Source organism: Lucilia cuprina, chromosome 3 (assembly GCF_022045245.1).
Source record: "Lucilia cuprina isolate Lc7/37 chromosome 3, ASM2204524v1, whole genome shotgun sequence".
Classification (NCBI taxonomy): domain Eukaryota; kingdom Metazoa; phylum Arthropoda; class Insecta; order Diptera; family Calliphoridae; genus Lucilia; species Lucilia cuprina.
In genome coordinates, this window is record NC_060951.1 from 21569041 (window position 1) to 21585612 (window position 16572).

The 16572-nt window shown below is 31.5% G+C and overlaps 2 protein-coding genes across 7 annotated transcripts; one reads left to right on the forward strand and one right to left on the reverse strand.

Annotated features, from left to right (window-relative positions):
• The first annotated feature begins 1887 nt into the window (after positions 1-1887).
• LOC111680628 (probable ATP-dependent RNA helicase DHX34) lies at positions 1888-8615 on the forward strand. Of its 6 annotated transcripts, none has more exons than XM_046945703.1 (15): positions 1888-2739; positions 2798-2964; positions 3935-4298; positions 4363-4511; positions 4567-4788; positions 4846-5043; positions 5109-5303; positions 5361-5497; positions 5702-5990; positions 6058-6353; positions 6419-6651; positions 6714-6999; positions 7071-7192; positions 7589-7818; positions 8479-8612. In XM_046945703.1, the coding sequence occupies exons 1-14, from the start codon at positions 2166-2168 to the stop codon at positions 7768-7770; spliced, it is 3414 nt and encodes a 1137-aa protein (XP_046801659.1). In that variant the 5' UTR covers positions 1888-2165; the 3' UTR covers positions 7771-7818; positions 8479-8612. The 6 variants fall into 6 exon arrangements, 5 of the variants coding, with proteins under 5 accessions (XP_046801659.1, XP_046801658.1, XP_023298070.2 ...); XR_006940152.1 differs by having other exon boundaries at positions 1889-2739; positions 7589-8262; positions 8479-8615; XM_046945702.1 differs by having other exon boundaries at positions 1889-2739; positions 7908-8518.
• A 145-nt stretch (positions 8616-8760) lies between these two features.
• LOC111680632 (5'-3' exoribonuclease 1) lies at positions 8761-15615 on the reverse strand. The gene is made up of 19 exons (XM_023442306.2): positions 15461-15615; positions 15196-15279; positions 14677-15114; positions 13880-14321; positions 13684-13817; positions 13529-13624; positions 13344-13459; positions 12960-13152; positions 12724-12897; positions 12367-12657; positions 12040-12308; positions 11655-11974; positions 11035-11588; positions 10774-10914; positions 10508-10715; positions 10046-10425; positions 9535-9978; positions 9403-9465; positions 8761-8898 (listed from the first exon to the last, which is right to left on the reverse strand). Exons 2-19 carry the CDS (start codon positions 15268-15270, stop codon positions 8830-8832), a joined length of 4407 nt encoding a protein of 1468 aa, XP_023298074.2. The 5' UTR covers positions 15271-15279; positions 15461-15615; the 3' UTR covers positions 8761-8829.
• Between the last annotated feature and the right edge of the window lie 957 nt (positions 15616-16572).

Sequence of the window (16572 nt, forward strand, 5' to 3'; positions counted from 1 at the left end):
TATCGTTTAATTTGTTAACATTAAGCCATAACGTAGAAGTCAGTTGCCGCCAGCCGGGTAAATACTTCATAAGTGTTCCGGAAGAGATTTGTTTAGTTAATCACGTTATCTACACAATTTTAATATAAAATATAAAACAATATTGTGTAATATGTTAACATTTAATAGAAAAAATATATAAGTAAAATATTTTTCTTAAATAACATATTTTTATACATACCATTTATGCCAATATTTAAATAAAATGACATTTGTTTACGAGAAGGATAGCAATCCTTATAACAGGAGCACTGAGAACAACTTCAACCAAATCTCTATTCGCTATGCTTAATTGGATCCCAACGGATCTGATAGCCAGAAAACTGGCACTCATCACTGCCCTCAGACTTGATGCCATAAATGCTTGGACACACAGGCCATACGGCCATGCGGCTATTATGAGGGAAACATCTTTCCTCCCGGGCAATATTGATTATTGCATACCCAAACCTTTCCTCCGTAGGGACTTCGGATACACAATATCCGAAAACTCTTCACCGGAGGATAACAGTTCCCCAAGAACCCTCCTGGTATATACGGATGGTTCTAAAAAAGGGGAACGAGTTGGAGGTGGCATTTTTATCCCTGAATTTGGAACTAAAATAAGCTTTAGGATACAGAATAATTGTAGTCCACTACAGGCTGAACTATCAGCCATAAAAAGAGCAGCAAATTGGCTTTGGTACCACAGAATATCATACAGAGATATTCAAATTTGTACCGACAGCCAAGCTGCTATCAAATCCCTGATTGGTGTATATACTACATCTAAACTTGTCCAGGAATGCCGGGCATCCTTAAACAGGATGGCGAGACATTCAATAATCGTGCTCAAATGGGTACGGGGACACGGGGATTTGACTGGCAACTATATCGCTGATGAATTAGCGAAACTAGGAGCCTCAATGTCCGACAGAGACATAGACATCTTTTGCGGAATACCGCTAAAAGCTTGTAAGACCATAATAGATGGAAAGTTCTATGAAATTTCTCAGACAAGATGGCGTAATGAACCAACTTGTATCAATACAAGGAAGATATGGCCAAACTTGGACAGTAAACGCACGTCATATCTTCTACAACTAAACCGCCCTCATATCAGCAACCTTGTTGCTGTCATTACGGGGCATATCTCATTGGGAAACCATGCAAGACGACTTGGAATTCCCCACAACGACTTCTGTAGAAGTTGTCAAGACGAAGAGGAGGAAGAATCCATCGAACATCTTCTCTGTCAATGCCCGGCGCTAGAGGACACTCGATCCGTATATTTAGGAAAACGACTATTTGATGACTTGTCAGAACTATCCAATCTAGGACTGGATAACATTAATGCCTTCATCAGGCACAGTAACTGGTTTTAGGACCACCAAGCCATAATTAAGGCACTCACTAGTCCGCAAGGACAGACCTCTCAATCTTCTCCTCCACTTCAATTTCTATTCTATGACTTTATCCTAAACTATCTTCTACTATCCTCTACCCTCTTTCTTTTATATTTTATTTTCTTTACAGGTATCACAAAGGGACCAACAGGACCCAAGTGTGCGTCTTTGCAGCCTGAATACCTAACCTAACCTTACGAGATGCTTGGTATTTTCAGATTGTTTACATAAATAATTCAAAATTATCAACTGATTGATTAACACCACCTTATATGAATTCGCCTTGGCCACCACCTTATCTGAATTCGCCTTGAATGAATTCTTATATGAATTCGTCTTGAAATCTATTTATAAAAAATAAAATGAATTCGCTCCATTTTTCTGAATTCGCTACCTTGTAATTAATATATCTTGCTATCTACTGCGTAAACATATATGTTTGTTTGAAAATTTTTTCCTGGGGAAAACTATCCAGTAAAATCAAAAAATTCTCTATCAACGAACTGTCAATTTTATTGCTCTCTTACTCTCTCGTTGCAAGGTTTCAAAAGTGCGCGAACGGAATCCAGGGACAATTGTTTGCAAATTGTTACAAATTATCGAGTACGCGAACGAACCTAATGTTTCACATTGCGATCAGCTGACTTTGTTTTGTAAATAAACATAAGGGGAGGAGATATACCTATGCATATCCCACAAAAACATTTATTTTGCAAAATCAAATGTTTTCATTGAGTTAAAATGGAAAAATCCTTTAAAGATGAAACTAATTTAATCAATTTCTCATTTTGTGACTACAAATCGTTATTTGAAGCATTACTTGTTAGTCGAGATCAACGTATGACCATAATAGAAGATCGAGTAGATTTCTGGAAATTTGTCAACAAATATGAAACAATGCTCAAGAATGTGGGTCAGCCAATATTGGCTTCTCCCTTAGAAGAAGAAAAATATAGTGAAAGTACACCCAGTCACAAATTGAAATGTATATGTTTGCATTTAAATGATGAAGGTAAAGCGAATAAGGCCACTTTGGAACACCGCCACTATTCAGGAGAATCTCAAGTGAATCCGTTAAGAATAAAACAATTTCAAGAAATTATTGTTATATATTTGGATTTTAAACAAAAAGAAAGATTTGCTAAAATAAAAAAGTTAAGAAAGAGTCAAAAATCTCTACCAATATGGAAATTTAAAAAATCGCTACGCAGCTCGCTGGAGGAAACACGAGTTCTAATAATTGCCGGTGACACTGGATGTGGTAAATCGACTCAAGTGCCTCAATATTTATATCAATTTGGATATAAAAGTATTGGTAAGTCAAGATAGAAAGTTAATTGGAGCCAAAATTATATTATTTTAATTTACTTTAGCGTGTACACAACCAAGGCGTCTAGCTTGTGTTTCTCTATCGAAACGAGTTGCTCACGAAATGTTAGAGGACTATGGTTCTAGGGTTGGATTCCAAATAAGATTTGAAAAAAATAAAACCATGCATACCAATATCCTTTTTATCACAGAAGGTTTACTCCTTAGACAGGTAATTTTTAATAATCCACAAATACCAATATGTTAAATAACATATAATTACACTAGTATTCAACGATTTTGCTCATAACATTTTTGTAGGGTAAATGCACCTAATGTCGGCATGACCCAGTAGTCGGCATTTTTAAAATAAAATTGTAAATAAATACGAGAAACAGTACAAATTTATCAATGTTCCATCTATATTTGATAGAAAATATGGTGCTTTTGCTCCATGAAATGAGTAAATTTGAGTGGGATGAATAATTTAGTCTCTATTTGACGTTATTTAGTGACACCTTTTCAGATTTTTCAGTACTGTCAGTTTTCTTAAAAACCATTTTCCGACTCTTTAGGGGGATAGTTTGAAAAAGAGCAAAACGTTAAACTGTCGACTACTAGTACATTTACCCTATATAAAGTTTTTTTTAGTTAGGTCGTCTAATTCAAGAAAAATTATTCATACAAAAAGAAAATACTTAAATATATTGATAATTGCGTTAAAATAATAATAATAATAATTCTTGGTGAATAGATGTCATGTTTATATGGGGAGCATGAGGAATACGCTAAGAACAGTAAGTTTATTATTCGGAAAGAAACTGTCAATAATATTTTTGAAAATTACTTAAAATCATGCAACAAAAAGTGGTAAAAAATGTGTTAATAAATTACTAAATTTTATATTATTGAATTATTCTGAGTTGACTATTTTGTTGCCAAAACAGTTGCAAGCTCCAAATTTAATACTCAATTTTAAATATTTTTACAGTAATACTGGAAAGGAAAACATAAAAATTACTAATTAACTATCGAACATATTCATTCCCAAAAATATATGTTTTACTCCTTGAACAAACAAAAAGTATTCATTTGTAAACTTGTGTGTTTTTATGCATTTTATGTATGTACATATGCATATAAATTTAATTTATTTATTTAGCACTTAATTACAACCCTTTTTTTAAAAAAAAAAAACATAGCTTGCTCTTGAAACTAATCTCGATCAATATGATGTTTTAATACTGGACGAAATTCATGAAAGAAATCTCTTTGGCGACTTCCTGTTAGGAGTAACTAAATGCCTTTTGCGTGCTAAACCCGACTTAAAGCTAATTCTTATGTCGGCTACTATAAATGTTGAATTATTTCATAATTACTTCCAAGAAGAAGGTGCAAAACTATTACAAGTTCCAGGAAGACTATATCCCATCAAAACGTTATTTATGCCACCGCCGGCTCTAGAACTGCAAGGCAAAGGTTCATCACGTTCACAACAAACCTCCAGTCGATTAGATCCAGCACCATTCGTTCAAGTACTCAATTTAATTGATCAAAAATACTTACGTATGTAAAAATGATATTTATAGTTTGATTAATTTTTTACGTTTATAAAACTGCAAATCTTTAGCAAATGAACGCGGTGATGTTTTAATATTTGTCAGTGGAGTAAATGAAATCACTACAGTTTGTGATGCAGCAAAAGAATATGCAGAGCAACAATCACATTGGGTTATTTTACCTCTACACAGTGGTCTGTCTTTAGCTGATCAAGATAAAGTATTTTTTTTCCTCTCGCCTTTAATAGCGCTAATAAAATAACGTTACTCTGCAGGTATTTGACTATGCTCCTGAGGGAATGCGTAAATGTATAGTATCGACAAATATTGCTGAAACATCGTTAACCGTAGATGGTATACGATTTGTCATAGATTCTGGAAAAGTTAAAGAAATGTCTTATGATGCATCCTGTAAAGGTCAAAGACTTAAAGAATTTTGGGTATCAAAATCATCCGCTGAACAGCGAAAAGGACGTGCTGGACGTACAGGGCCAGGAGTAATTAGTTGACAATATTTAAGTTAATTTTATGTAATTTTTATTTAAAATTTATAGACCTGCTTTCGTTTGTTTTCGGAAAAACAATATGCTGCATTTGAGGCATATCCCACACCTGAAATACTTCGTGTGCCACTTGATACCATACTGCTGCAAATGATATCAATGGGTTTACCAAATGTTCGACAATTTCCTTTTATAGAATCTCCCGAAGAGGAAAACATTGAACAAACTATATTGGGTTTAAAACAACATGTAATTCCTATCCAGCTTTTATTTTTTATAGTTTAATTATTTGATTGTATTTTTTTCAATACTAGAATGCTTTGACTCCTGATGAAAAAATAACAGCTTTGGGAAAATCTCTTTCAAATTTACCTGTTGAAATTTCTATTGGAAAAATGTTATTAATGGGATGCGTGTTTCCAGATATAGAAAAGATATTAACTTTGGCAGCAGTTATGAGTGTTCAAAATCCATTTACTAATCGTGCCTATACTGACCCCAGATGTGAAGTATGTTTTTGTATGTTAAAAATTAAATATATTCTTATTTTGTTTATTACTATTTAGGAAGCTCGTTCCGAATTAGAATCGGATCAGGGAGATGTTTTTACCCTAATGCGCGCCTATCATGAATGGTTACAAATCAAATGGGAACGAGAAAATTCTCGCAAATGGTGCCATAAATTAAGTATAGAAGAACAAAGGTAAGTTACTAACAATTGAATTTTACAGGACAATAACAATAGTCCTCCGAATTTTTCTATCATACCAATATATCGTGACCTTAAAATTTAAAAAATCTCCTTTGTGACAATTTTTGTAGTATCATCTAAAAATATACTGTGTCAACTTTCAAATCTGGTAATGATTAAAGATTGTTGTAAAAATTTTGATTTGTTTTATTACAGATTTTATGAAATTACCAAACTGCGAAACCAATTCCAAAATATTCTGGAGTCTTGTAATATGACTACAAGTAAAGCAACTGAAGAGCTCTCTAGATCGGAGAGAGCCCGACGCCATGGTGAAGTGCGTATGTTAAAAGCTATCAAGCGCAAACAGAAATATCAAGAACCACGAAAACGTAAACTATTAAAACATCATGCTGGTGATGATGGCGAAGATGATTTTGAAAATGCTGCAGATGATATACGTGATGTAGACTTTCGTCTCTATAACGATAGTGCAAAACTTGAGGTAAGTAATCATGTGTAATAATATGTTTCTATTTTCATATTTTTGTTTTTTTTTTGACATTCTTTAGCTTTTACTTAACTCATCTAAAACGGATAAATTGCGCGATGTTCTTTTATTAAAACTTATTATAGTTAGTGGCTTTTATCCCCAAATAGCTATTTCTGATGAATTTAATTACTGCAAGGGTGGAACTCAGCAATTTTTTCATACTTTTTTAAAGCCTTTCGTATCGATACATCCCAATTCATATTTTGCTAAAGCTTTTGATATTCTAAAATTGAATGATAGTGATATTTTAGATAAACCTGCGTATTATACACCCAAACAAGTATTAAGTGAAAGGCATCAAGTTTTATGTTATCAGTAAGTTATAGTTATTGTTCTTAAACAATGTTAATTTCAGTTAATTTGTTTTATTTTTTCATTAGAAATTTATTAGAGACAGCCAAACCCTACTTGATGAATTGCATTCGCATGCCTGCTGCCCAATGTTTGCTTTTATTTTCTTACAGTATAGATACGAATGCTTGCATTACCCGTTTAATCTGTGACTCTTGGTTGTGTTTAGAATTTCCCACACCGGAAGCAGGCTGTGAATTATTACAAAGGGCAATGAAACTGCGTAGATTATGGAATAAACTTTTAATGGATAAATTAACTGGTAACTATAAAAACATTTAATATAGATTTTTCGTTTGTTTCCAACATTTTGTTTATTTAAAGACTTAGAACTAAATGTTGAAAACCAGTTAAATCGAAAGTCGTCATCTAACACAAAGGCATATACTGAAGAAGATTTGTGGCATAAATTAATTGAGTTTATGAGTGCCAATGTTCCCTATACCATTAAACGTCTACTAACGGCAGATTTAAAAAATATATACAACCATGAAATTTCAGCAGATATGGAGAAAAAATTTAAAACTAATCCATTTGATAACGATTATAAAATAACAACAAATTTGGAAAAAGGCGGTATAAATATTTCCGAAAATGTAGTTTATAATTGGTATGTTTAATAGTAATGTTTTAAAGATTTTATAAGAAAAAATATCTTAAATTTAAATTGCATTTCTGTAGCTTGAAGGAACAGCAATGGTGTCTAAATATGGATTTAGATTTGAGTGCACATATGTGGACCTGTAACTATTGTGACTGTGAAATGGAGTTTAATGTTATTGAAAAATTATTGCATAAAACAAGTGAGTATTGTTATTATTTGGTTATTTTCTTAAATAAATTCCGTGGCTAAAATGAAAAAAATATATCTTAAGATATGTTTTCGCTTTTTAACTCTATATTGTGTAAATATCGGATCAGAACTTTTGAAAATATCGAAATTTTTAAATGTACTTTACTTAAGATATTGATTGCATTTTAATTCCCATATTCATAAATGCTAAATAATGTTATTGATGTTTAAATGTAGCAATTTTGCATGGAAAATGTGCGTAAAAAAACCTAAAATAAACGATTAATATCTTTATGAATACGGGGGTAAATCTTTAAAAAGTTCTCCTGAAGATATGTACTTCTGCATTTTTACCACAGAATTATTAAAAATGATTTGTTTTACATTTATTCACATTTATATTTAGATTGTACAAAGCGTCAAAGATATTATCAAAAAAACGGTGATGAAACATTGTCAACATCATCCCATAACAACTGCAGCGGTAACAGCAGTAAGAATAATATAAAATATAAGTGTCCCATGTGTTGCAAAGAATTATTCTTAAGCCAAATTGATATTTTAAAACATAAGAAATCTTGCAAATAATAATTATAATATAATCCTAATATAATGCACATCTTTACAACGATGACAGTAAGTACATGATTATAAACTGCTTTTCAAAATGTCTACTAGTTAAAATACAAATTAGAAACATATTGATTTTCACGATGTGTTTTTAGATTATGAATGTCTGTTCGAAAATGCATCACTACACATGATTGTTGTTTGTGATGCTCATGCAAATAAACTGATTCAATTTACAAATAACTAAATTAATATAAAGTTCGTGAAACAAATTGATGTCTAAATACCAATTCCTGTATCGTATCAGACAGAGTTATGCCGCATTTTACGCATTAAGTATTTTTTCATTAATTTCCGAATGTGTTGCGCATTTTCGAACAGGTGGTTTGTTATGCACAAAAATAGTCTAGAGACAGCTTACCGGAAAATATATCTTTGGAAAGTATCTTTGATGTAACCAACATGTTTATGAGTTTTAGGACCATTGTTATAACTTGGCAATAACTAAAGGTAAGGTTTTGTAATGCCGATAATTTGTTTCTCGTTATTAAAAGTACACGGGACGATAAGTGGGCGTATATATCTCAATATGCTTTATTGATATCAATTTATAAAAGCGCAATTATAATATCTTAGAACGAGATATCAGCATTATAAAATCCTACCTTTAGTTATTACTAAGTTGTAATAATGGGCCTTATAGTGATGAGTTGTACTTGATTGTAGCCCGCATACAAAAAATAGCTGTCACTCCGATGCCGGACATTCCCGAACGTGATGGCGAAACATTCTAAAATAGTAGAACATAACTAACGTACACCACCATATGAGAGCGTCAAATATCATTTAAAATAAAATTCATACACATTATTCACTTTTATTTTTTACAATGGATTTATTTAGCTTTGTTTTTCTTAACTTAAAAATTATAAGTTTCATTTAACATTAAAATAACTTAAGTTACAGATGCCAAAAATTGGTAAATTTGAATAAAAACCAATGTAAAATAAATTAAACTTTTTATTACTAACGTCGAAAACAATAATGATGATGATTTTAATTGAATCCATTTCATTTTTATTGTGCCTTATCAAATCTAGCTCCAATTTTAGGAATACGTGGCGGTTTCTTGCGTCCATAAGAAGGCTGAAAGAATTTATAAAATTTTATGTTTGGGATTTCAAATTTAAATTTAAGTTAATTTAATTTTTAATGTGCTGAAACTTCCATGTCTTTAAATTAATAAAAGTTAAATTTATAATGAAATTAAATGAAATAATTCATTTTTCCAAAAATGTATATTCAAAATGAAAATTCTGAAGGAAATCCTTTGGATCCTAGGAAAAAAAAGTCAGAAAGGTGAATTAAATTTCAGATCCCTTTGAAACCTAGGCAGAGTATGTAGTCTAAGCTTCCATCTTATGTATGATAATACTAAAGCCATTTGAAAGTATAATGTATAGTGGACATTTTCTCCTAAAAAAATACCAAAGTAATTCCCTAGTTTTATGTAGAGTTCAATAAAAAATCCACTTCTACCATTTAACAATTTAACAGTCTTTAGTTTATACTTTCGTATCGCCTTCTCTTAGAGATTAGATGTCCATCTATTATAACTAATAAAATATAAAAATATTTGAATGAAATTACCTTAATATCAGCACTTTGTTGCTTAACATTATTTCCATCGTTGTTCAAAGACAGTTTATTCAGCTAAAAAATACAAAGTGAAACAAAAAATAATATTATAGATTTTTAAAGGACAACAGTAAATATATCTACATTTTGAACAATAACATCTTGATTTGATGTTAAAACATTTTGGTTATTCGCAGAAGTGCCAGCTGCTTGGGTGTTGTTTGAGAAACTATTAGCTCCGCGAGAAACTTGTAGCGGTATAAATGCACCCTTTTGATTTAAACTATTTAAATTGAATATTTTGTCTTGTGACATTTTCAAATTTTGTTGCTGCTGCTGTTGTGGCAGTGGTTGGTATTGAGGAGATTGCTGAGCTGTATGACTTCCTTGTTGAAATTGTAGCTGTTGATAATACGGCATCATTTGTTGAGTAGTGGGCAATGGAACAACATTGCCTCCGATTACAGCTAATGGTGCATTCGATGACATAAAGGGATGTTGCGGGAGAGGCATGCGAGGGTAATTATGTAATGGTGGCATTTTTTGAGCATCGGTACGCCAACTCGTGGGAGGTTGTGGCAATTGTGGCTGTGGTAAATAAAACTTAAGTTAAGAAAAAATCGTATGTTTACAAGAATGAATGAAATAGGCTCACTTTAGCTGCAACAGATGTTCCGGGCATTATTTGAGTTTGACTAGCAGATAAACCCAAAAGCGACTTCAAGAGTTGAGTACCATCATTATTAGACTGCTGCGGTTCAACAGCGACCGCATTTTGCTGTTGTTGTGATAGAGTGTTATTGTTAGATGAAGTCGATTGCGTTTGATTGGGATTTTGCATGATTTTTATTGTATTTGTATGTTTTTGTTTTGTGTTTATAGCAGGCGTCCAAAAATCATCACTGCCTTTTTGTATAACTTCAGTTTTTTGATTTGAATCTGCTTTCTTATCAATTGAATCATTGCTGTTGACAGAATTTGCTGTATTTGGAACCTCACTCTGTCTAAAGGATTTTGAAGACACATTCTTGTCTTCTAATTGATTTGACATTTTCGAGAAAATAAACTTTTAATTTAGGAACAGAACTAAAGTAATAAGATTTTTAATGAAAATTACCTTGAGTAAATATTAAAAGGACGGAAGATTCTGGTACTTTGTATACACGTTGTGCGGCAATGCCATGAATATCATTACCATTTGGTATGTGTTTATCGAAGAGAACTTCATAGAAATTGTCCACAGCCTTAACACATTCCAAACGCACAGGATTAGGATCACTTACTGGATAAATTCCAACAACAGTACCTTTATAACCAAGAGGAACCTAAAATTCACAAAACATAAACTATCTGTCAATTACTTGTTATAAAGACATTACTTACCATGTAAGTAGTTTTAACAATAACAACCCGATCAAAAAGTTTTATTGATTTTTTAGCTTTGTATGCATCCGGCAGACTTACGTCTGGCTTAAGCAACAGATGGGGCTTCACTTGAAGTTTAACAGTTTTAACCGGTAGAGTCTTTAAGAATTCATGAAAATAAAAATATGTTATAAAATGTTAGTCAGTCAAAAACTACAATGGATCTGTGCTGTGAGATATAATAAATAAATTTATCTGGTAGCGTAGACTAAAACAAACCTTTAATTGCTCAATGGCTTCTAAAATTTTCTCTACAGATTCTTTTTCCATAGTCTTTGATCCACAAGCTACCCTTTCAGCTTTAATGTGATCTTGCTCCTTTAGCCAAGCCACGATTTCTTCAACTTTCTTTTCGCCGACATCGTCGGGAAATAGATCCTGTTCGAAAAGCAATTCTGCACGATCTGAGGCTTTACTTAAATATTCGATCACAACAGGAAATCTTGCCACATATAATTGTATGAGATTAATAGCTTTAGATGATAGAAACCACTGATTATCAACGCGTCTAGCATATCCAGCCAGTTCTTCTTGTTGTTTAAAATATTTAAATTGTAAACCGATATTTAATTTAGACAAATTTTCGGGAAGATCTGCTTTAGAACGTCGGGCACCTTTAACTACTAGCAAAGAACCCGTGATGCGGGCCAATGTTTTTACATGTATACCAATTCGAGCAGCTGCTTCATACGAATTAATGTAGTCTCTTTCTAGCTGATTTTGTACATATTTCGCTTCGGAAAAGTCAGGTTCCGGTAAAACGGTAATATTGACTAATATTAAGGAAAAATAAAAGATTTTTAATAGAAGTTTAAGTAAAATAATAATTTGTCTCTTGCCTTTTAATCTGCCACATTCGTAAACCAACATGGGATTCATTACTACACCTTCACTGCCAAAATAAGGATTACCCACAAAAAATATTCTGCTATTTTCGGGAAACAATTGTTCAATTTTCTTGTGTTGGTTTGTCAAGGAATTGTGAACAGCAATCTGCGAGACAACACCCTGCGCAGGATAGACTGTAGTGGATTGACTCCACACTTCGTTAATGGTAACTTTTCCTTGGCTTCCACATACATACGAAGAACCTATGTAGGTTCGTACATGAACCATAACGGAATAATCTGGAAATTCTATGCCCATACGTGTCGATATACTAGTGAATAAATTTTTCTTGCATTAGTAATTTTTCACAAATATACAAATATACAAATACTCAACTGTTCTTGGGCTGTTTTTACATGAAAATTGAATATTTTTGGTTCTAAATCCTTAATGCCATCAATATCTATGTATTTTTCTTTATTTGATATTCCTACAACTTTAGCTTTAACCAGGTGAGGCCAGCCAATAAAAATTACTTGATTAAGATATTTCTCAGCCACAGTATAAATATCGTCCATATTTTTGCGACTTTCCGGTTGAAGAATCATGTTTTCATTACGACTGGGATAGTCAAAGACTTTGACACGAGCATTTTTGATATCAAACTGCAATAAATCGATAATTATTAATTTGAATAACTACCGGTATCATAGAAATACAAACTTTATAATTTAAATGTTTCATAGTGGGAAAACCTGGAAAAAATACTGTGCGAGCGGCATTAGGCAGTTCGACACAGACAGTCTTTTGGGGAGATACTAAAATATCTTGGGACCAAAATGGTTTTTCTGTACAAAAAACATTATATAATGCTTTAAGAGAATAAATGCCAGGAACTTGTCCTTGAGACTCAGGATGATAATCGTACTGCAACATAGGCCCGTGTTGATTACGTTTTCGTTCGCTAGGAGTCAAATTTTGATCGCAGGCTGCCATGGCATCTAATAATCTTTTCTAAATTCATAGGAAGAATATAATTGTATAAAATAAAATTCTATTAAATATTGTTTGAGATAGTACTTCGTCTATAAATGGTATAAGAACAACAGCCTCCCATTCATGTTGCTTGCCATTGAGATCTGTTTGGAAATCTTCTGGATAATAATCAATCAATTCACTGCTAGCGCTGGTCATTAAATCTCTATATGCAGCTGGCAATAAAGTCTTACTAGCGGCTGGCAACACTGCCAATAACTTTAAAATGGAAAGAACGTGTTTCAAGAGAGATACAAATAGTAAGAGATTATTAAACATACCTGTTGAAAGGGTAAAAACGGTTTACCCATATTAAATTTAATTTCATAGTCTTGGAAACCTTTTAAATCGCTTATAAAGGGAGCGTAATGGTGAGGATAATACCAATCCCATGATTGGACACCACGATAATAATAGTCTAATATCCATTGCAACGCTGTTATATAACAAATTGCCTGTTCTCTTGTGTGTTCACTAAAGCAATTAAAAAAACATGTTCATTATTCACCAGACACATTAGTTATAATCAAATATGTATCATAAAAGTGAAATGAAAAAAATATTTATGTGTTATATTAGCCTATTACATTTAAATTTACCATAATATTTTCGCTGTTAGACTATTTAATTCATTATTTTGTCGAACTTGTCAAATAACTTCTTACCTATTGGAATTATCCTTATTCAATTTATTCATATAATAATTTCGTTTGTAATTATCAAATTCATCATTAATGTGTTGTTCATTGTCTGACAAATCTTCATCGTCATCTTCAAGAAACTAAAATTGAATATGAGAACAAACATTAAATACATACAAACTGTTTTGAGTGGTTGGTCGTAAATATACCTGTCTACTGCTTTCAATCAAAGCTGCCAAATCGTTATCAGTATTTTCATTATTAATTTCACTCACATCAAAGTCAAAAGCTTCATCAACGCCATTCTAGTTAAAATTAGATTTCATTTAAAAATTAACAAATCCATAAGCATTTAGCTATTTACCTTTGATTGTTTAGCTTCAAAATATTTGAGATCAGCATGATTTTCTTGGAATATTTCAAATTCAACTTCGGCTAAAGCTGCAAAGTATTTTTCTAAACGCTCCAAATTAAGCTTGCCGTTTTCATTAATATTTCCTAGAACACAATAATGCCATAAAATATATTTTATATTCATACTTTTAGTCTTTAGAACTTACCACCCAGGCTGCTGTAAACCTTTTTGTATGTTTTATATAACAAGGGCAAAGCATTAGATGAAATATGCAAACATGGTAGATGTGGTATAAAATCATTTCCCACTAAAAATCCCATCAATACCCAGTCGTCTATTAATTTGGCAATATCGAAATTTGGATCTTCTTGTTTTATATCATTAAATTCCAGTTCCAAATATTCACGCAACAAACCCAAATGTAACAAGAAAAATCGCGTCTCTTCAACAGATGCCTTCTTAGATTTCTTGCCAAATTTTACTTCTTCGCGCAGCACAACAAAATGAAGTTCGTGGGTGCAAAGACCCAATATAATTAAATCAGCATCGAGACCGTAGAGGCAGTGACGAGTGTTTGGATTGAAATCACTTTGAGATTTTAAATAGCGTATATAATCCATAATTTTATGTTCTCCTTCTCCGGGAGACTATTAATAAGAATAAAGTTTAAAGTTATTTTGAAGATCATTGTGTTTATATTAAAATAAAAAAGTCCCGAATGTTTTTATATAAGGATCCACGTATCCTGACTTCATACATATAAAATTTATAAGTAAATGTCCACGTCTATCTAATAGTTCTAGTATCGAACGATAAGATCGAAGGCCCGACTTAAAATTAAATATAAAAATCGAACAAAAACATTTGTTCAAGACTAGAAATTTTTGTTATCGAAATATTTGATAAAACTTTTTAACATATGGTTATGTGGATAAAATCCGGGTTAAACTTCATTAATTCAAATAACACTTTAAGATTGTTTTCCTATACCCTATTACTTACATTATGCCCACTGAGTATAACACGACACTTTTGCCAAAGAGGATCAGCACTAATCTTACTTTTAATAAAATAACGCAAACCCTCATGTAAGCGGTCCATGAATTCCGTACCAGGAGTAATGCAATTACTATCGAAACGTTCGTGTTCTCTGACTTCACCACGGCTGTTGGCTAACTTTTCAAGTGTTTCTGCCTCCTTTGCTGAACGGAAACGGCGACTACGTTGTTGATTCATTTTAGCACGTGGTGCAACACCATCAATTGCCATAAAGAATAATTTTTGAGGCTTTATTAAAAAGAACAACTTGTCGATATAATTAAAAATGTCCTTAAACATTTCCTCCTCTGTAATGTTGAAATGAATGTTAGAATCGTCTGGATGTGAACAGTTATGAATGATGCCATTCATATCCAAGTATAAATTATCAAAATCAGGAATCTATAACAAATAAATGTAAGTTTAACCAAGATTTTTTAAAGCCACTTCTAAGTGAGGTGTCAATTCTATCACAAAACTTACACATTGCTCTCTAGCCAATTCACTAAGGCAGGGATAGCGTTCACTTATATAGCGGAAAAATTTTGGTACTCCCATGATGAGATCCTTTGAGTAAATTAATTAAAAAAATATGATTTCTTTTTTATGTGTATGTACGCTTAAAAGATATGCAGTTGTTGTTATTTTGCAGATGCCTTGTAATCTTTCTTTTCCTTTCTCTTTCTATCAAAATCAACAAATGGCATATTTTGCTTTCAGGCTTTTTGTTTTCTTTTATTTCACTTACTTGATTATCTTTCTATGTATATTTTTAAATAGTATTCACGGTATTTGTCTTTTCGTTATTTAATTATAATATTTAAATTACTTTTCTTGATAAATTCATAAATTGCAAAAAATTCTTTAGGAAAATTTCGCCACAGATAAGTAACAAATTCAACAAAAAATATAAACTGTCATTATTTTTTCACTTTTTATTCAGTGTTGCATATCAAATGTTATTATTTTCCAAAGTGATTTTTGAAGGAATTTTAAAAAGAAGAAGAAAATGTTTGTAGGTAGTCTAAAAATTTTATTAAGTAAAATTACTAAGTAATAAGTATGGATTTTTACAGTTTTATTTTTATTGTCAAAAAAAATTATAGATAAAATATTCATTATAAATTCATTTTTGGCCAATCAAAGACATATAACCATATTAATTATTTAAGGGGCATATGTAAAAAATAATATACATATTAACCCAAGAAGTTGATATTGACATCGATATTGACCGCTACCAATATTAAGGTCCTACGAGTCCTGATCATTTTTCATATAATTTAATAGTTTTTACAAATTTTATATGAATAAAATTAATGACACTTACTAAAAAAATGGAATTCAAAAATCCGTTTACACTGATTTTTAAATTGCTATCAATTGATAACGAATGTTTATAATTCAATGAAATAAGATTAAAATATATCTCAAAATATATTATAGAAACGAACTAAAAAACATTTTTCTTTTTCAAAATATTCGGAAATATCCGACTTATGTACCAAAATATTGAATGTTGCCATATAGATACAACGAACCGAAAGGGCTAACTCAATCATTTCTATATTAATAGTTATTGTTTACACATTCTATTCTTTCTATCAAGTCCAAAATAACTTTGTTCTTATTTTAATTTTTAAGATCTGATCAGTTAAATGTGGTGTTAAAAGGGAATGGTTTATCTTAAATATCATTGTTGACTGTAGGTTTTCAACTTTTTTGTGGAATTACTCCTTTATTACACAAAATATTAAAATTTAAAAAATACGTATTTTATTAAATTTGTGCTACTATTTGAATTTTTTGAGAAAGAAAATGTCAAATTTGGAAATGTTACGTTATAGAGAGTTAACATAT

What these genes read in the sequence shown, in the direction of transcription:
- LOC111680628 (XM_046945703.1), top strand. Translation starts at nt 2,166, where the DNA reads ATGGAAAAATCCTTTAAAGATGAAACTAATTTAATCAATTTCTCATTT. An exon ending in ATACTGACCCCAGATGTGAA is followed by an intron (nt 5,304 to 5,360) that starts GTATGTTTTTGT and finishes ATTACTATTTAG; the next exon opens with GAAGCTCGTTCCGAATTAGA. An exon ending in AAAATTATTGCATAAAACAA is followed by an intron (nt 7,193 to 7,588) that starts GTGAGTATTGTT and finishes ATTTATATTTAG; the next exon opens with ATTGTACAAAGCGTCAAAGA.
- LOC111680632 (XM_023442306.2), bottom strand. Translation starts at nt 15,270, where the DNA reads ATGGGAGTACCAAAATTTTTCCGCTATATAAGTGAACGCTATCCCTGC. An exon ending in AATAAGGATAATTCCAATAG is followed by an intron (nt 13,153 to 13,343) that starts GTAAGAAGTTAT and finishes TAATTGCTTTAG; the next exon opens with TGAACACACAAGAGAACAGG. An exon ending in TTATACCATTTATAGACGAA is followed by an intron (nt 12,658 to 12,723) that starts GTACTATCTCAA and finishes CTATGAATTTAG; the next exon opens with AAAAGATTATTAGATGCCAT.